A 21,141-nucleotide genomic window follows, 5' to 3' on the forward strand; every position below is an offset into this window, starting at 1 on the left:
TTTGGCTACCTTCCTTGTAAAGGAAGGTAGCCATGTCAATTTACAGTCCATTCATAACCATTTCCCCCTCACACCTATCTCTTGCCTTGTCTCTTCTCTGCTCAACAGATGTTCCCCCTTTTACCCAAGGCCACTTTCACCCTATACCACTTGGGTAGATTATTTAAATACAGGGAATTGATCACATCTGTGTGTGATTTTAACAGTTCTATAATATGGTGTTGTCTCCATACAGGGAGCTGAGTGTGTATGCAAGAAGGGTGAAGAGCTGATGGAGGGCAGTGAGACAGACTGTGCAGACATTGATGAATGCAAAGTTCCAGGGATGTGCTCACAGGTGTGCACAAACTCGAAGGCTTCATTCTCCTGTAGTTGTGTGGAAGGTTATCTCCTGGATGCCAACAAACGCTTCTGCAGAGCTGATGGTAAGCCATTTCATGCATTTTCCTTGTCATGTTTTACATTAGTATTAATTTTCAAGGTTGTTACTGTAGTCATCATAGCAAGTGATTGCTGATGGTGACACTGGTGCATTATTGAAATACTTTCCTAGCAGTAAAGTTAATGTAAGCAGGGTGGCCATGATGAGAAATGACATTGATAATGTTTATGGTACTAGGTGCAAAACACACATGCATGGTGACATGTTCTAATTCACTTCTTGCCCTCCATCAGACCACAAAGAAGCATTTTTGGTTATCAGCAACCGGCGCAGCATCCTCATCTCAGACTTGATCACTCGCAGCATAGAAAGAGTTCCTGTTGTGGTGGAGAATGTGGTGGCCACAGCATCTGACATGCGCAATGGTACACTCTTCTGGTCTGACATGAAGAGCAAGAAGATCATGAAACTTGAGAAGCAAGAGTCTGCTGAGGAGGTAATTGTTCATTTGAAACTAGGTAGATAGAAGTGGGAGATCAAATGTGTTGAACAGGGAGGTGGGTACAGTTGTAGGGAAGTTTATAGAATGGGTGTTAGGGTGTGGGGTGTGGAGTGTATTAGTAAAATAATGTATATTGCATGACTTGTGATTGGGTTGGAGTATCTGGCAACCTCCAGGTGTATACAAATGGACATTTTCCTCCCTTGTAATTGGCTATTGTGTAAAATTTTGAAAGAACTTCACATTTTATTAAAGACTAAAACTCAGAATAGCATGCTGAATGACAGTCCATTTTGGGGAAAAAATGTCGGCGAGGGACTGTGGGTGAAATACACAGGATGAGAGTTTATGAAGGATGTTGGTCAGTTAGTTGATGTCTTGAGTTTCACTAACCGTAATCTCACAACCACACAGCAGTTGGCAATGGTCCTCAGGCCCTCTCATAGATCTGAAAAGAAATCTTGGACAAAAGTACTCAGAGTGCACCAGGATATAATTGTACTGTGACTTACATGTTGGAAACGGTAGACCTACAAGGTTTTGTGTGAGTGTGCAGCTGGTACATGGAATAGTTAGGTACTACTTTATCTTTGCAGTTGGTGAAAAGTGGATTGGATCTTGTAGAAGGCTTGGCCTATGATTGGATAACAGGCAACTTGTACTGGGTGGACTCGCGCCTTAACACAATGGAAGTTGCGCGCAGAGATGGATCAGGACGCATGATCCTTCTTAATGAGAACATCACACAACCTAGGGGTCTTTCATTGGATCCCACAGAAGGGTAAGTACTTCCATGACTTTGATTGAGATGGATTAAAAAAAGAAGCATCATGGGGGCATTGTCACATAATTCCATTTACTTGGAGCCTCACATTGTGGGTGTAGTTTCTGTATCTTATTCTCCCACAAGACTTACCTGCAGTTGCCCTAACCTTAGATGTTTTATCAACATAACAGATCGCGCTGGCTCTTCTGGACAGACTGGGGTGAGAACCCACGCATTGAGCGTGTTGGTCTGGATGGGCAGAATCGCACAGTCATTGTCAACACAAAGATCTTCTGGCCAAATGGACTTACCCTGGACCTTCCTAATAAACGTATATACTTTGCTGACTCCAAGCTTGATTATATTGATTTCTGTAATTATGATGGAAAAGAGAGACAGCAGGTATGTTAGATAGTATATTTTTTTTGTGGTTAAATTTTTTTAGATTGTTATCTGGAATATTAAGAAACATCTTGTTGCCAGAGGTGATTCATATGAAACAGTTTTGTTTTATGCCATGTTCTTCACTGTTTGATTAATTGCTTTGTATTTCCAACAGGTGTTAGCACAGAACCACTATTTGCTTCATGCACATTCACTCACAATTTTTGAAGACTTGCTCTATTGGACTGACAGGCAACTTAATCGGGTCTTGTCAGCCCACAAATTCCGTGGGGATAATGAGACTGTTGTCTCTCATCTAGTATCACAGCCTCTCAGCATTCATGCCCACCATCCAGTTTTGCAGGTAAGGGACATCAACTGCAGATTTATTAGGTTTTGTATATGTAAGATTTTTCTCCATTTTAGGCTGTGTGTTTCACTATTTTGGTACACTTGAAGTCGTGTATATCATACTTTAACTTCATGATAACTTTACCGAATCTTATTAAAGACATTGACAGATTGGAAAAAGTACAACAGCAAGCCACAAAACTGATTCCAAGTATCAAAAATAAATCATACAAAAATAGGCTAAAACATATGAATCTGTTTTCCCTAAAAAAGTGTAGACTTGGAGGTGACTTGATACAGGTCTTTAAGATTCTAAAGGGGATTGACAATATCAAAAGTGACAATACTTTCACACTGAATGAAAATCCGACAAGAAGTAATGGTTTCAAACTGTCAGGAAATATATTTAATTTGGAAGTGGGTAGAAACGACTTCACCAACCGTGTAGTTAAGGAATGGAATAAACTTCCTGCAGAGGCAGTGCAATGTAGTTCACATTGAAGCTTTAAGATTTGTTTAGATAAACATCCAAGTAAGATGCTGTAATGACTGCCATTTATTTTATATTTGTTTATTATTTGCTGGAGAGAGGGTAGAGTGCCAGAGGACTGGAGGAGTGTCTGTATATTTCCACTTTACAAGGAAAAAGGGGACAAGTGTGAGTGTAGTTGTTTCAGAGGGATTAGCTTGTTAAGTGTAGTTGAGAAGGCTTATAGGAGGATCTTGAATGAGAGGATTAGGAGAGGAACAGAGGGAGTAATTGGCAAGGAACAGTGTGGATTTAGGACAGGTAGAGGTTGTGTAGATCAGATTTTTGTGGTAAGACATATGTGAGAAAGCTTTAGGAAAAAGTAAGGATGTTTTTTGGGCTTTGGATCTGGAAAAGGCTTATGACAGGGTAGACATGGTAGACAGGAAGGCACTGTAGGAGGTTTTGCAGATATATGGGATAGGAGGAAAGCTTATAGGAGCTGTCAAGAGTTTTTATGAGAGTAGTAGAGCATGTGTCAGGATTAGAAATAGAGTGAGTGAGTGGTTCGAGGTAAAGGTGGGTCTTTGTCATGGATGTGTTATGTCGCCCTGGCTGTTCAACTTATACATGGATGGAGTGGTGCGAGAGGTAAATGCAAGGGTGGTGGGTCAGGGGTTGGAGATGTTTAAAGAAAATGGAGAAAAGTGGGAGGTGAGCCAGCTGTTGTTTGCGGACGACACTGCACTTGTGGCAGGATCAGAGGAGGGATTGAGGAAGTTGGTGACAGAGTTTGGGAGAGTGTGTGAAAGAAGAAAATTGAAGATAAATGAGATGTACAAGGGGTGAAAGTGGCAGCAGACTGGAAGTGAGCATTAAGGGAGAGTGACTGAGGAAGTGAATAGTTTGATACTTGTGTGCGAATGTGGCAGGAAAGGGTGGAGTGGAGGTGGAGGTAGGTGGTGGTTTAAAAAGTGTAATGAGGAATAGACATTTGGGAATGGAGGCTAAGAGGAGATTGTATGAAGGAGTGATTGTGCCAACAGCACTGTATGGGGGCAGAAACATGGAATATAAGAGAGGAAGAGATAGGGTGGATGAAAGAGTATTGGGATGGTTTGGACACATGGAAAGAATGAGTGAAGAAAAATTACTAAAAGAGGTATGGAAGGCAGATGTGGAAGGAGTGAACATGAGGGGGCGACCTAGGATGAGATGGATGGATAGGGTGAAAGGGGCTTTGGGGAAGAGGGGAATGTCTGTTGAGGAAGGATGGGAGAGAACAGAAGATAGGGGTGAATGGAGAATGGTTGTATATGGATGATGCGATGCATGAGGTGGAATGGGGGTGGGGGTGAGGTAATATGTGTGGGAAAAATTTGATGCAGCCTGAAGGGATTTCTCCCCGTCTTCTCCTTTTCTGCATGAGGGGACAGAGAGGGGGGGGGTCGCCAATTTAAATGAAACGGCCTTGCTGTGGATGTGCTGTGTCTTGAGACACTGCCTTAGACCCAGGGCAGTGGACAAGATGCAGAGATGACCCGTCCTTCAGGAGGTGCCAAGATAAGAGGAAGGGTAGAGGGTGGAGGGTGGAGGGGAGTGCAATGTATTTAGGGATGGAATGGGTAGGAATGGTTTCTATGCCTTTTTCTTTTTGGCTACCTCCCTTGTAAGGGGGAAAAAGCCTTTGGTATATGTATGTATTATTTGCTTGATATTCATTTATTATTTGTCATTTTATTATTATTTACTATTTACCTGTTTGTTTATTATTTAACTGTACCTATGCATTTACTTAATTATTATTTATATTATTATATATATTTTTTATTTTATTTTTATTTTTTTGCATCTGACCTAGTTATGGACCAAAAGGTCTCCTGTCGGTATGCTCCGACTTTGTAATCCTTTGTAAAGGAATAGTCTGTGTGTAGCACACGAATTTTTGAAGAGGATGTGCTTGGGCACTGTTTTGTCAACTAAGAATGATTGTCAATGGAAAATTAATAATTTCCTGGTGGTTCTTTGCTTTCAGCCACCTGGACCTAACCCATGTGCTAGTAATCCATGTGAGCACATGTGCCTTCTTAAACATCCAACTGGCTATACATGCAAATGTCGGGCTGGATTTAAGTTTACTTCTGATGGTAAATGCCAGCAAGGTAAGATGAACATGATTATGTCAACTTGTTTGACAGACTTACTACATTTACCTGAAGACCCAAATATCTCATTTTCTGCATGAGGGGATGGAGAGAAGGTGGTGTCTATTAAATGAAGTGGCTTTGCTATGGATGTGCTGTGTCTTGCTGCATTGTTTCTGATGTAGGGCAGTGGGTGGGATACAGGGATGACCCATCACCCATGAGGAGCTAAGATAGTGGGAGGAAGGGTGGTGGAGGGGAATGGGTATGTGTCTTTTGAATTGGCTACCTCCTTTGTAAGGGGGAAAAAGCCCATGGTATATAGAAAGTATTCTGTCTTGGCATGGTAAAAGAAGGCCACTGAAGGAAGATGCATGAATTCAAATCTAAATATGATAATTGGAAATAAACAATTATAGATCACGTTGGGACCATACAAGAATTTCAAGCTAGGGATGGTCTCCACAGATATTGTTCCTTTACATACTCTAATTAGGTAAACACAGTTGGTTGATTCTATTCTATCATGATCAAGTTTCAGATTCCATCAATTCATCCACTCCATGTCTTTTAACATTTGAATTTGACATTTGGGATGCTGAAAACTTTTTATTGTTTACATATTATTAACTCAGTTTGAAGCTATATCTGTTTGGCCAAGTTCACTGCTTACTGTATGATCTAATTTCTTTTACAGATGACAAGCCATACTTGATTCTGATGAAGGGTTCACAGATTATCGATTTACCCCTAAACCCTGATGAGGCTAGTGCAGGGCATTTCACTCCCATTGTTGGTGTGGAGCAAGGGCAGCAGCTTGAGTTTGACCACAAAGAGGCCAGGATTTTCTGGCTGCAGGCAGCATCAGAGGAGAGTGACAATGTAAGTTCAGAAAGGTTGAGAGAGTAGCTCATTATTAGAAAAGGGGAGGAGCTCATCAGAAAGTGGGAAAGAGTACTTTGTGTCATAACCATATATAATTGGCAGGCTAAATGTAACCACTTAAGTGAAATGCCACCAGACAGAATGGCAGGAAATGATAAAAACTATACAAGAATTTAAGAACAAACTTGATGCTGAAAGATACAAAGATGGGTCACTATGTGCATAGCTCTCTTCATATATAATACATATATATGTATGTATTATACAGGAAGAGAGCTATGCACATAGTGACCCATCTTTGTATCTTTCAGCATCAAGTTTGTCCTTAAATTCTTATATAGTTTTTGCACACACTGTTGCCTCATCCAATTTGTTCCAGATATCCACCACTCCATGTGGGGGAACTATTCTTTTTCAAATATCTTCTATAACTATCCTTTTTGAGTTTTTCATGTCCTCTTGTTTTTCTCTTATCCCACTTTAATAAATCGTCTCTATCAAGGACTTCCATCCCTTTCATAATTCTGTAAATGGTCAGTAGATCTCCTCTTTTTCTTCTTTGTTCCAAGGTTGGTAGTTTGAGTTTGGACAATCTTTGTTCATATGTCAGTTTGTAGTGTTGGTGCCATAATTGTTGTTGCTCTTTGAAATCTTTCTAATTTCTTTATATTTCTTTTAGTACTGGTTGTCTCGGCATACTCCAATCTTGGTCTTATCAGTGTAACTAATATTTTCTTTACCATTTCCTCATCCAAGTAGTCAAAGCCACTTTCAGTGATCTTGGTAAATCGAATGTTTCTCCGACTATTTTGTTGATATCCTTGTCTGGTGACATGTCTTTGCTGATAATTACTCCTAGGTCTCTTTCTGAGCTAACTTTTTTAACTTCCTATGTACCAATTTTATATTGCCCTGATATTTTATTTTTACTTTTTCCAAACTCCATTATGCTACATTTCTTGATATTGAAGTTCACTTCCCACTTTTGACTCCATTCCCAGACTTTATCCAGGTCTTTCTGTAGTGATTCAGTCTTCTTCTTTATTTACTTTAGTACTTTTGCATCATCTACAAAGAAGTTTGTATAACATTCCACACCTTCATCCATGTTATATATATGGCAAACATTATTGGAGCCAATACAGAACCTTGTGGGACTCCACTTATCATTTCTTCCCAGGTTGAGTTATTGTCTGTGAGTACCACCCTAATTATTCTCCCATTCAAGAAATCTTCCATCCATTCCAATAACTTTTCTTGTACACCAACTATTATTTCAATTTTTCTTGGTAGCTTTTTGTGTGGTACTTTGTCAAATGCTTTTTGTAGATCCAGGAAAGCACAATTCACCCACCTGTCCCTTTCTTGCGTTATTTCTATTAGTGACACGTGATCTTCCGTGTCTTAATTCCAAATTGTTTTGGATTTGGTGTATTATTTTCTTCCAGATGTTTAATTCATCTTTTGATAACTTTTTCACATTTTTGCTATTGTGCTTGTAAGGGAGACTGGTCTATAGTTGGATTTTCCTTGTCCCTTCCTTTATATATTGATACAATATTTGCATTTTTCCAATCTTGTGGTACCTTTCCTTCTTTGAGTGAGCAATCGATTATCTTGTATATTTTGTCTGTTAGTTCATCTATACATTCTTATAATATCAAATTTGCAATTCCATCTGGCCCATGTGATTTTCTCATGTCAAGGTTTTTTATTTGGTCCCTTGTTTCCTTCTGTGTCATAGTTATTTCTTTCATTGGGGGGAGGGGGTCTTTCTGTCCTTCCTTCCCAATTTTTTGTACTTTTAATTGTGAATACAGATTTAAAATGTTTGTTCATAATTTCAGCAATTTCTACATACATACATATACCAAGGCTTTTTCCCCCTTCCAAGGGAGGTAGCCAAAAAGGGAAAGGCATAAAAACACTCCCACCCATTTCATCCCTAAATACACTCCACACCCCTCCCACCCTTCCTCTCATCTGAGCACCTCCTGGATGACGGGTCATCCCTGCACCCTGCCCACCGCCCTGGGTCAGAAGCAGTGTCGCAAGACACAGTACATCCACAGCGAGGCCGCTTCATTTAATCGGCGACCCCCCCTCTCCGTCCCCCTTTGCATATAAGGCGAGGACGGGGAGAAATCCCTTCGGGCTGCGTCAAAATCCTCCTCATGCAGTCACAACATCATCCATATACAACCATTCTCCATTCAGCAATTTCTACATCTATATATTCATTATTCCCATGATGCACTTTTTACTATTTCTTGTTTGTCTTTTAATTTACCATTCACGTACCTGTAGAATAGTTTAGGTTGGTCCTTGCATTTTTCTATCATGACTTTTTTCATAGTTTCTCTTATTAGGATGGTTTGGACACATGGAAAGAATGAGTGAAGAAAGACTAGTAAAAGAGGTATGGAAGGCAGATGTGGAGGGTGTGAACATGAAGGGACGTCCTAGGATGAGGTGGATGGATGGGGTGAAGGGGGCTTTAGGGAAGAGGGGAATGTCTGTTGAGGAAGGACGGGAGAGGACAGAAGACGGGTGAGGACAGAAGACGGGTGAATGGAGAATGGTTGTATATGGATGATGTTGTGATGCATGAGGTGGAATGGGTGGGGGGATGGGGGGTGAGGTTGTATGTATGAGCAATTTTTGATGCATCCCGAAGGGATTTCTCCCCGTCTTCTCCTTTATTCATGGGGGGACGGAGAGGGGGGGGTCGCCGATTTAATGAAGCGGCCTTGCTGTGGATGTGCTGTGTCTTGCGACACTGCTTCTGACCCAGGGCAGTGGACAAGGTGCAGGGATGACCCGTCATCCAGGAGGTGCTAAGATGAGAGGGAGGGTGGAGGGGTGTGGAGAGTATTCAGGGATGGAATGGGTGGGAATGGTTTTATGCCTTTACCTTTTTGGCTACCTCCCTTGTAAGGGGGAAAAAGCCTTGGTATATGTATGTATGCTCTTTTCTTCCCTGCATATTTTTACATATTCATTTATTAGTTTCATATATATTTGCCACTTTCTCTTTTTTTTTTTTTTTCCCCATCTTTTCCAAGCTCTCTTCCATCTTTAGCCTTACTACATTTTTTGTTGTAACAGGACTGAATGTGCACCCTTTCTTGCCTCAGGTTTGGTACATATTTTTCTATTCCTTCATTATAAATTTCTTTTAATATGTTCCATTTCTCTTCCATCTTTGTTTCTTCATTTAAGAAGTTTTCCCAATTTACATTTTGAAAGAATTTTCTGAGTTTCTCTAAATCTGTTTTGTTGTACATTAGTCTTCCTTTTCTATGTTTCTCATTCTTATTGTGGTGGAGCCTTTGTGGGATTGTATGTATTTATAGAGAGTTGGCCAGCTAGGGTGGGATCATGCCTAAGCAGGCAATTTCTCTTATAAGGGAGAAAGGGCTTTTTTGTATATGTATGTGAAAAGGTAAAATATACTGTATTTTGTTTTACAGAACACTATACTTTCTATGGATGTTGATGGAGGCAACATAACAACATTCTTAGAACCTAATAATATTGGTGCACCTTTTGCCATGGCCTTCGATTGGATTGGCAGAAACATGTTCATTGGAAACCGCTTGGCTAACCAACTTGAGGTGGTTAAAATAGAAAATGGGAAGAAGTACCACAGTGTCATTCTTGGTAACAATGGCAATGTGACAGGTGTAGGCACACCAAGGTCTATTTGTCTTGACCCTCAGGAAGGGTAAGTGGTGCTTTTGTTTATGGATAGTGAAGGTTAGGTGTTTAATTCAAAAGGATGAATGATGTAGGTATGTTGAAGAAATGCAAGGAAAAAGAGAAAGTGAAGAAGAAAAATGTGAGAGTGAGCAAAGTAATGTAATTGAAAATATTGCATTTTACATTGCCTAAGGAATAGCAAAGTTGTAACAGATGTATTTTGCAGCCGGCTGTATTGGTTGGATAATGGAGGTACAGGTGTGTTATCCAAGGTGGCACGTGTTAACATGGATGGCACAGAACCAGTCATCCTGTACAATTTCACCTCGTCTAGGCCTGAGTACATTACCATTGATCTTGAAGCCAAACGACTCTACTGGTCCACAAGTAATGAAGCTTCGGTGAGTATTATCTGTAGACCCATACTAATGTAATTGTAAAATATCAGAACCCAGTTTTACTTAGGATTTATTGCTTTATAGTTAAAACTTGAGCTCTCAAGTCATCTTTGAATAGTTGTTTACCATATACCCATTCCTTCATACCTTTGTATTTGCATGATTTAGTAACAGTTGAGACTGAACATTTGAAGACTGTCTTAAATCACTAACACTGTTATTCCGGTTTTGTACAAGCAGCACTTAGGGGAGGATGTTAAGGCAGAGGTAATTACTAATTAAGGAAAATTTTGGGGGCCTGTTTAGGCTAACATCTGGTAATCTTTGTCTATCTATATAACAAATAACTTTTTTTGTGATAACTACATTTGAATGAATGTCAAGAGGCTAAAAAGATCTACAATTTGTGGAACAAATCTGCCTTTATAATGGTTGAGATATTGTTTGTATTTTCTTGAGATTCGTCATTAAGACTTTATTTATGCATGCTTGTGATTTTAAAGTAATTGAGAAAACTTTACCCCACAGATTATGACAAGTGATATTTGGGGTGGGTCACTCACCACCCTTCTGACACAAGATGACCACATTGCCAAACCACTTGCTATGGCAGTTTACCAGTCAAGTGAGTGTTGTTATTCTTCTTCTTCATATTATTATTATTATTATTTGAAATGAATAAGGTATTCACACATGTAAACTAAAGACTAATAGCCAACTTGCATCTGTGATTGGAGGTTTTGTATTTTTGCTCATGTAGTTTTGCTCAAACTGGATCAGGGCAGCTGGAGATTTGATTCAGGGTATGTAATTAATTGTAGCCTCCAGTTTCTCTAAGAGGAAAACCCATAACTATACAGTAGCTGGCAATGGTCCTTGGGCCCTCCCACAGATCTCTCTGGGAAGAAACTCGAGATTGTTGTCTTGTATTAGTGTGGGACTGTTTCTATGTTACTGGCTGAAAGTTATAATGGAAGGGGAATAGTTGCTAGTTTTAAGCTTTCCATGTGTGAAAAAGTATAAGAAGTACATTTGAATTTGATAGAGGTCCTGGGCCCAGTCTGGAACAGGGTATCTGCACCTTGGTGCTGACACCTTCTGATGGAGGTGAGGGAGTTGATGGGTTTTGAAAATGGGCAGCTTCACTGTCCATCTTCCAGGACCACTTCATGCAGGTGCTTGCTATTGGTCTCTTGTAGTAGTTATGGATGATATAACAATTACAAGACACTTGAAGTCATATGTAGGGATTGTAGGTATTTCCATATGATCACATAATTGAAGCTAATAGTTTGTTCCTGTGTATGTTCATGATTGTCCAATTTGAAACTTGCAGAGTATCTATACATCGTGGATTCTTTATACGAGAAAGTTTTCCGTGTTGATCTTCCTGACGGCAAAAACCCCAAAGTGCTTAAAGATAGTGAAGTTGATCTCAAAAGCTTGAAGATTTATGAGAAGCGTCCAGGTGAGATGGCAGATGAATGTAAGTGCACCACATTTTCATTTTCAGAAGGGGCCTATTTCAGCAATGTAGACAGCTCGCCTTCATAATCCCTGCCAGCTATTTGTGCTTACCTATATCTAGCCTGTAGTCAAACATGTGCACCAAGTTAGTATGTTGAACATGTACCTATTAACTGCTTTTCTCTTGTTCTCTACTTGCACTCCCTCCGCTTCCCACTCCCACTCCCTCCACTCCCCACTCTCACTCTCCCTCTACTTGCCACTATCTCTCCCCTCCCCACTTGCACTCCCTCCCCTCCCCACTTGCACTCCCTCCCCTCCCCACTTGCACTTCCTCCCCTCCCCACTTGCACTTCCTCCCCTCCCCACTTGCACTTCCTCCCCTCCCCACTTGCACTTCCGCCCCTCCCATCTCTTCTTGCACTCCCTCCCCACCCATCTCTTCTTGCTCTCCCTCCCCACCCATCTCTTCTTGCACTCCCTCCCCACCCATATCTTCTTGCACTCCCTCCCCTACCCTCCCCTCTCACACCCCCTCCCCTCTCACACCCCCTCCCCTCTTGCACCCCCTCCCCTCTCACACCCCCTCCCCTCTCACACCCCCTCCCCTCTTGCACCCCCTCCTCCCCTCTCCACTCACGCTCCCACCTCACTTGCACTCCCTCCCCTGTTGTGCTCCTTGCCCTCCCTCCCCTGTTGTGCTCCTTGCCCTCCCATCATGCACTCCCTCCCCTCCCATCGTGCACTCCCTCCCCTCCCATCGTGCACTCCCTCCCCTCCCATATTGCACTCCCTCTCCTCCCCTCTCACACTTGCTCCCCTCTCACACTTGCTCTGCTCCCCTCTCACACTTGCTTTGCTCCCCTCTCACACTTGCTCCCCTCCCCTCACACTTGCTTCCCTCCCCTCACACTTGCTTCCCTCCTCTCACACTTGCTTCCCTCCCCTCTCGCACTCCCTCCCCTCTCGCACTCCCTCCCCTCTCGCACTCCCTCCCCTCTCGCACTCCCTCCCCTCTCGCACTCCCTCCCCTCCCCTCTTGCACTCCCTCCCCTCCCCTCTCGCACTCCCTCCCCTCCCCTCTTGCACTCCCTCCCCTCCCCTCTTGCACTCCCTCCCCTCTCGCACTCCCTCCCCTCCCCTCTCCTCTTACAATCCCTCCCCTCTCCTCTTGCAATCCCTCCCCTCTCCTCTTGCAATCCCTCCCCTCTCCTCTTGCAATCCCTCCCCTCTCCTCTTGCAATCCCTCCCCTCTCCTCTTGCAATCCCTCCCCTCTCCTCTTGCAATCCCTCCCCTCTCCTCTTGCAATCCCTCCCCTCTCCTCTTGCAATCCCTCCCCTCTCCTCTTGCAATCCCTCCCCTCTCCTCTTGCAATCCCTCCCCTCTCCTCTTGCACTCCCTCCCCTCTCCTCTTGCACTCCCTCCCCTCTCCTCTTGCACTCCCTCCCCTCTCCTCTTGCACTCCCTCCCCTTCCCTCTCTCATGCCCTCCCCTCCCCTTCCCTCTCACTCCCCCCTCCCTTTCCCTCTCACTCCCCCTCCCCTTCCCTCCCTTTCCCTCTTTTGCTCCCTCCCCTCTTTTGCTCCCTCCCCTCTCCTCTTGCAATCCCTCCCCTCTCCTCTTGCACTCCCTCCCCTCTCCTCTTGCAATCCCTCCCCTCTCCTCTTGCACTCCCTCCCCTCTCCTCTTGCACTCCCTCCCCTTCCCTCTCTCATGCCCTCCCCTCCCCTTCCCTCTCTCACTCCCCCCTCCCTTTCCCTCTCTCACTCCCCCCTCCCCTTCCCTCCCCTTCCCTATCTTGTTCCCTCCTCTCCCCAGACACTCTTCTCCTGATTCCCTCCCCTTCCCCCAACCCTCCCTAGACCCCCTAAACTTAATCCACCCCAGAAACCCTCTTTTCTCCTCTCCCTCTCCCTAACCCTCCCCAGAGTCCTCCCCTCTCTGTTTCTCCCCTCCCTTGTCTCACTCCCTCTTTTCCCCTACCCAGTCTCACTCCCATCCTCTTCCTATATGTCACTCAGTTCAATTTATGCATGTATATATCATTGATCTTTTCCATCTTGTAATGCTTGATTCAGAATAAGTTTGAGAAAGTTGCATTTCTATTTTCTAACCAGATTGTAGTAGCTCCTACACTAAATTTTCTGCACTGGTAACTTTTCTGTCAAGAAAAGTTATTTCTATGCTGACCTATCAATATCATATGGTACTGGTTATTGTGACGTATTCTTGTCCCATGAGCCTGTTATTGGTTTATCTTGTGGGAGACCCATGGCTCCAAGGGAATGGCCACCAGGATGGGTAAAATGTTCATAGTGTATCTCAAATGATTCAGTCTCTTGATTTTACACTTTTGAAATTAATTTTTTAATCCTCAAATTGACTTCAGAATGTTGCCAGAAACCACAATTACTGTTGCATGCTTAAACTTGCATTGACTTTCTTGACTGGCATAATTGTAGTGCATGATTGGGAGTTATTTGCTTGTATGACCTAACCTACTGGGAACCCTTAAAAGCACCAAAGCTTTCAAAAATCACTGCTCGCATTGTGAATGGCATTATGATTAAATGAAGCCAAAGCATGCCTTGGTGTCGTACAAGATAACTGGTACTCAATCCAAGTTTAATATTGTTGCAGTAATCAACTCGCATCCCTGCAAGGTCAACAATGGAGGATGTGAACAGATCTGCATCCCAGCCAAGGATAACCGGCGTGTCTGCCGATGCTCCACAGGCTACAAGACCAAGGATGATACCATGTGCCAGCCATATGACAAGTTTGCAATTGTTTCATTCCTTAAACTTGTAAGGGGCTATAGCTTGGAGGATGCATCTGAAGCAATGGCACCCATTGTAGGCCCTGGTAAGTATTGGTAGGAATTTGTTTATATATATATATATATATATATATACATGTTTGACTTTCTTCCTATAAACACTGTATTTACTGTGATTAACTTTCTAAACACATCACCATCAACTCTCCACTACGATTTTTTCCTGGAACTCCATACTTACCAACCAGAAGAGGCTGGATGACCGCATTGTGAACAGCTGCCCAGGATGTAACACTTCACCCCATACCATACAACACATAATGGATGACTGCATTATACACAATCATGCACGCAAACAACACAACATACACTCTATAAAGGATTTGTGGGAAAACCCAGTTTCTGCTGTGGCATTCCTTGGGGAGACGGGACTGCTCGGACAGACAGTCTAGGGAACGACAACAACAACAACAACCATTCCAGCTATTGGTTCATCTCCCAATACCACTACATTGACATTTCTAACTAATCCCTCTATGCACTCGTTTAAATCTATCTAAAAAGCCTCCTTTTCCGTTACACTCTTCTCACAACCAGGCCCATATGCACTTACAAAAACCCACATCTCGGTTTCACCATTATCCACATTAAATTTGAAGAAACTTTCCTTTCCACAGCTTACCTATCTCTTCACTTACTAGTATAGCCACCCTTTCTCTCCCATATCCTCACTTCAGTCCTGAGATCCTCCCAACTACACTCCCCAACTCAAACTCATCCCTCCCTTTCAACTTGGTGTCACTCAGTGCCAACACATCCATCTTTCTTCTCGCAAACAAACTGTCTATCTCTTCCCTTTTACTCTCATCTGTACCACATCCACACACATTAAAAGCCCCAGACATTAGGGCACTGGTTGGAAAACTCCTCCCAGACCCTCTTATGCCTTTAATTTTTTATGGATATTTGGAGAAATGGTACAGGACAGTAACAATTTGGGGACAGCATAATGGAAGGACAATTGCAGTATAATATTTTCTATAGATAGAGATTTCTCTGGTCCATAGGGGTGCCCCAATAGACCCTAAAGTATCGGCTGCATGCTATTAGCAGCTTTTAACCCCACAGTAACATGCAGCCAATACCCCAGATGATGTAACATTAATGGACTATATATTGGTAACCAGGAGTTTAGTACATATACCAAAGGCTTTTTCCCCCTTACACCGGGGGGGGGGGGAGCCAAAAAGAAAAAGGCATAGAAATCACTCCCACCCATTTTATTTCCCACGTATTCCACTCCCCTACACCCTCCTCCCTACCTTCTATCTTGGCACCTCCTGGATGATGGGTCATCCCTGCATCCTGTCCACTGCCCTGGGTCAGAAGCAATGTTGCAAGACACGGCACATCCACAGCAAGGCTGTGAAGAAAGATTAGTAAAAGAAGTGTGGAAGGAGTGAATATGAGGGGGCGTCCTAGGATGAGATGGATGGATGGGGTGAAAGGGGTTTTACAAAAGAGAGGAATGTCTGTAGAGGAAGGACGGGAGAGGACAGAAGATAGGGGTGAATGGAGAAGGGTAGTGTATAGATGAGGTTGTGATGCATGAGGGGGAGTGGGTGGGGGATGGGGGTGAGGAAGTATGTATGAGAAAAAATTTGACGCAGCCCGAAGGGGTTTCTCCCCGTCTTCTCCTTATCTGCATGAGGGGATGGAGAGGGGGGGTCACCGAATTTATGAAGCGGCCTTGCTGTGGATGTGCTGTGTCTTGCGACACTGCTTTTGACCCAGGGCAGTGGACAGGATGCAGGGATGACCTGTCATCCAGGAGGTGCCAAGATAGGAGGGAGGGAGGAGGGTGGAGGGGAGTGGAATATATGGGAAATGAAATGGGTGGGAGTGATTTCTATGCCTTTTTGGCTACCCCCTGTGTAAGGGGGGAAAAAGCCTTTGGTATATGTATGTATGTATGTAGGAACAATTAAGGATGTACATGTAAAGGGAGAGTGGGGGAATATCAGATAATTTTTGGTGGAAGGCAAGTTGAGAGTGGAGGATAGATGGAGAAAGAGGAAAAGGACAGAAGGTAGGGAGGTGCTTAAAATGAATTGCTTGGATGGGGAAGAAAAGGAGAACAAGAAGCTGAGAAAGGAGTGGGAGGGAGTACAGGATAGAGTAGATCACAAGGTGTGCAAAGATGGTGTGTGGAACAAGGAAGACAGGAGGAAATAGAAGGAAGGGTAGTGAGAGATGGGATAATGAAACAAAGAAGGTTGTAGGAGAGAAGAAGCAAGCTTTCACAGATTCGTTACAAAATAGGATGAGAGAACTGTATGAAAAGTGCAAAGAAAAGAGAGGTAAAGCATAAGATAAAGGAGGCAAAGAGGAGAGCAGATGTGAAATGGGTGTAGTTGGGAAGGCTTATGGGAGGGTATTGATTGAGAGGAATAGGAGAGGAACAGAGGGAATAATTGGTGAGGAACAGTGTGAGTTTAGGACAGGTAGGGGTTGTATGGATCAGATTTTTGTGGTAAGATGTATGTGAGAAAGCTTTAGGAAAAGGTAAAGATGTTTTCTGGGCCTTTATAGATTTGGAAAATGCTTATGACAGGGCAGACTGGAAGGCACTGTGGGAGGTATTGCAGATATATAGGATAGGAAGAAAATTTATAAGAGAAGTCAAGAGTTTTTATGAGAGTAGTAGATATCATGTTAGAATCAGGAATGGAGGGAATGAGTGGCTTGAGGTAAAGGTGGGACTTCACCAGGGATGGGTTATGTTGTCTTGGCTGTTCAGTTTATACATGGATGGGGTGATGTGAGAGGTAAATGCAAGGGTAATGGGTTGGGGATTGGAGATGGTTGAAGTAAATGGAGAAAAATGGGAGGTAAGCCAGTTGTTTGCTGATGACACGATGCTTGTAGCAGGATCAGAGGAGGGATTGAGGAAGTTAGTGACAGTTTGGGAAGGTGTGCGAAAGAAGGAAGTTGAAGATAAATGTGGGTAAAAATAAGGTGATGAGATGTACAAGGGGAGAAAGTGGCAGCAGACTGGAAGTGAGTATTAAGGGAGAGAAACTGGAGGAAGTAGATAGTTTTACATACTTGGGTGTGAATATGGCACAAAAGGAAGGAGTGGTGGTGGAGGAGGAGTGTAGATTAAGAGAAGCAAATAAATGCCTTGGGGGTGTAGAAAGTATAAAGAGAAATAGACATTTGGGAATAGATGCTAAGAGGAGATTGTATTTTATCTATTTGTATTATACAGGAAGGGAGCTATGCTAGTGGTGACCCAGCTTTGTATCTTTCGGCATCAAGCTTTTTCTTAAAATCTTGAATAGTATTTTAACAGTGTTTCTTTATCAAAATTATTCCAGATATCCAGCACTCGTGTGTGAGAAGCTTTTTTTTTCCAGGTCTCTTCTAGAGTTATCCATTTTGAGTATCTTTTTGTGTCCTCTTGTTTTTCCATTGTCACATTTTAGTAAATCATTCCTATCAAGGATTTCCATTCCTTTCATGATTCTATAGATAGTAGATTATCACTTTCTCTCATGTGCTCTAGTGTTGGTAGTTCCAGTTTGGATAATCTTTGTTCGTATGTTAATTTGGAAAGAGCTGGTGCCAACTTTGTCATTGCTCTCTGTATTCTTTCTAATTTCTTTATATTCTTTTTAGTACTGGGTGTCCATAGTGTTGCTGCATATTCCAGTTTTGGTCTCGTTAATGTAACTAATATTTTTTTAATAATTTCTTTATCCAAATAGTCAAATGCCGCTTTCATTGACCTTAAGTTGAAGGTTTCTCCGACTATTTTGCTGTTTTTCCAGTGTCATGTCTTTGCAGATTATTACAAGGTCTCTTTCCGGGTTCATTTTTTGATTTCTTTTTCACCAATTTTATAATTTTTTTATGTTCTGTTTTTGCTTTTTCCAAACACCATTATACTACATTTGATATTGAAGTTTGCTTCCCACTTTTGAGTCCATTTCCAGATTTTGTCCAGGTCTGATTGTAATGATTCACAATCCTCCTCTTCTTACTTTCTTTAGTATTTTTGCGTCATCTGTGAAGAAATTCATATAACACTCCACTCCTTCATCCATGTTTATATATATGGCAAACATGATTGGAGCCAGCACAGGCCCCTGTGGGACATCACTTATCATTTCTTCCCATTTCGAGTATTTGTCTCTAATTAATACCCTCATTTTTCTCCCAGTCAGGAAGTCTTCCATCCATTCCAATAATTCAACTGCAATACCACCTATTCATTCTATTTTTCTTGTTAATTTCTTGTGTGGTACCTTATCAAATGCTTTTTGTAGGTCTAGATATGCACAGTCTGCCCATCCATCCTTCTCTTGTTTTATTTCTAGTAGTCTCGAATAGAAGCAGATCAGGTTTGTTGTACATGATCTTCCTTGTCTAAATCCAAATTGATTTTGATTTATAGTTTTTTCTTCCAGATGTTTAACCCATCTACTTTTGATCACTTTTTTACATATTTTTGCTACTGTGCTTGTTAGGGAGACCAGTCTGTAGTTAGTTGGTTTTTCCTTGTTTCCTCCTTTATATATTGGGGAGAGGGGAATGTCGGTGGAGGAAGGACGGGAAAGGACAGAAGACGGGTGAATGGAGAATGGTTGTGTATGGATGATGTTGTGATGCATGAGGTGGAATGGGCGGGGAGATAGGGGGTGAGGTAGTGTGTGTGAGCAAAATGTGACGCAGCCCGAAGGGATTTCTTCCCGTCTTCTCCTTTTATGCATGGGGGAACGGAGAGGGGGGGTCGCCGATTTAATGAAGCGGCCTTGCTGTGGATGTACTGTGTCTTGCGACACTGCTTCTGACCCAGGGCAGTGGACACGATGCAGGGATGACCCATCATCCAGGAGGTGCTAAGATAAGAGGGAGGGTGGAGGGGTGTGGAGTGTTTTCAGGGATGGAATGGGTGGGAATGATTTTATGCCTTTTCCTTTTTGGCTACCTCCCTTGTAAGGGGGAAAAAAGCCTTGGTATATGTATATATGTATGTATTTGCATTTTTCCAGTCTTATGGTACCTTTCCTTCTTTGAGCGAGCATTTGATTATATTGTATATTTTATCCGTTAATTCCTCTATGCATTCTTTCAGTATCCAATTTGCAATTCCATCCGGACCATGCGATTTTCTGACATCAAGGTTTTTTATTTGGTCGCTGATTTCCTTCTTTGTTACAGTTGTTTCCTTCATTGGGGGGATTTCTGTCTCTCTATTTCCTCACAGTTAGGTGAGTTCTCAATTGTGAATACCGATTTGAAGTGATTGTTCATAATTTCTGCCATTTCTAGTTCTTCTGTATATTCATAATTTCCCTGGCACAGCTTTTTTATTTTTGTTTTTTAGTTTACCATTCACATATCTGTAAAATAGTTTAGGTTGTTCCTTGCATTTTTTCTATTATTTCTTTTTCATAGTTTCTCTTTTCATCTCTGCGTATTTTTACATAATCGTTTCTTAGTTTGAAGTATGTTTGCCATTTGCTCTTTTTTTTTTCCAAGCTTTGTCTCTTTTATCCTAAGCTTCACTGCATTTTTTGTCCTACCAGTTCTTTATGTATACTCTTTCTTGCTTTTGTTGAGGTACATATTTGTTCACTCCCTCATTATAAATTTCTTTTAGTATATTCCATTTCTCTTCCATCCTTGTTTCTTCCTTTAGGAGCGATTGCACCAACAGCACTGTATGGGGCAGAAACATGGAACATAAGAGAGGAAGAGAGCAGGAGTTTGAATGTGCTTGAGATGAGGTGCCTGAGAAGTATGATAGGGGTTATTAGGCTAGATAGTGCAAAATGAGTAGAATGGGGGTGGCAAAGGAGAGTGGAGATAGGGTTGATGAGAGTATTGGGATGGTTTGGACACATGGAAAGAATGATTGAAGAATGACTAGTAAAAGAGGTGATGGGGGTGAGGGCGTATATGTGAGAAATAATTTGATGCAGCCCAAAGGGATTACTGTCTTCTCCTTTTCTGCATGAGGGGACAGAAAGGGGCGGGGTTGGGTTGCTGATTTAATGAAGTGGCCTTGCTGTGGATGTGCTGTGTCTTGCAACACTACTTCTGACCCAGGACAGTGGGCCAGATGTAGGGATGACCTGTCATCCACGAGGTGCCAAGATGAGATGGTGGATGGAAGTGGAGCATGTTGGGGATGGTTTTTAACCCCCCTATAAAGGGGAAAAAGCCTTTGGTATATGTATATGTATGTTTTTTGGCTACCTCCTTTGTTAGAGGTAAAAAGAAAAGACTTGTATATGTATATATTTATGCAGATACATATTTTTAAGTGTTTGTATGTGCATTTTTCTTGAATCACCCATAGCAATAGCTTCTCTGTATAATACATTCTTAAGTTTGCCCTGTCACCACTATATTTTTTGTCTTGTATTCATTTTATGAGAAATAGACATTTGGGAATGGATGCTAAGAGAAGACTGTATAAAGGAGTGATTGTGCCAACAGCATTGCATGGGGCAGAAACATGGAACATAAGAGAGGAAGAGAGAAGGAGTTTGAATGTGTTTGAGATGAGGTGTCTGAGAAGTATGATGGGGGTTACTAGGCTGGATATTGTGAGAAATGAGGAGGTGAGGAGAAGAACAGGGGTGGTAAGGGAGTTGGGAGATAAGGTGGATGAAAGCGTATTAGGATGGTTTGGACACATGGAAAGAATGAGTGAAGAAAGACTAGTAAAAGGTATGGAAGGCAGATGTAGAGGGAGTGAACATGAGGGGGCAACCTAGGATGAGATGGATGGATGGGGTGAAAGGGGCTTTGGGGAAGAGGGGACTGTCTATTGAGGAAGGATGGGAGAGGACAGAAGACAGGGGTGAATGGAGTATGGTTGTATATGGATGATGATG

At 42.3% G+C, this 21,141-nt stretch overlaps 1 protein-coding gene across 3 annotated transcripts in view; it reads left to right on the forward strand.

Annotated features, from left to right (window-relative positions):
- Window positions 1-21,141, forward strand: part of mgl (low-density lipoprotein receptor-related protein megalin) — a 509,881-nt gene that overhangs the window by 429,622 nt on the left and 59,118 nt on the right. For 2 of the 3 annotated variants that reach the window (XM_076204914.1, XM_076204826.1), the window contains exons 19-30: window positions 236-425; window positions 676-878; window positions 1,481-1,665; window positions 1,842-2,052; window positions 2,210-2,398; window positions 4,890-5,016; window positions 5,696-5,880; window positions 9,357-9,610; window positions 9,812-9,986; window positions 10,512-10,608; window positions 11,320-11,469; window positions 14,092-14,316. In XM_076204914.1, the coding sequence (XP_076061029.1) occupies window positions 236-425; window positions 676-878; window positions 1,481-1,665; window positions 1,842-2,052; window positions 2,210-2,398; window positions 4,890-5,016; window positions 5,696-5,880; window positions 9,357-9,610; window positions 9,812-9,986; window positions 10,512-10,608; window positions 11,320-11,469; window positions 14,092-14,316 (2,191 nt within the window). The remainder of the gene's footprint in view (window positions 1-235; window positions 426-675; window positions 879-1,480; window positions 1,666-1,841; window positions 2,053-2,209; window positions 2,399-4,889; window positions 5,017-5,695; window positions 5,881-9,356; window positions 9,611-9,811; window positions 9,987-10,511; window positions 10,609-11,319; window positions 11,470-14,091; window positions 14,317-21,141) is intronic. The other variant, XM_076204998.1, reaches the window with a different exon arrangement.

Source organism: Oratosquilla oratoria, chromosome 1 (assembly GCF_046742065.1).
Source record: "Oratosquilla oratoria isolate Oo_2021 chromosome 1, ASM4674206v1, whole genome shotgun sequence".
In the NCBI taxonomy this organism is placed as follows: Eukaryota; Metazoa; Arthropoda; class Malacostraca; order Stomatopoda; family Squillidae; genus Oratosquilla; species Oratosquilla oratoria.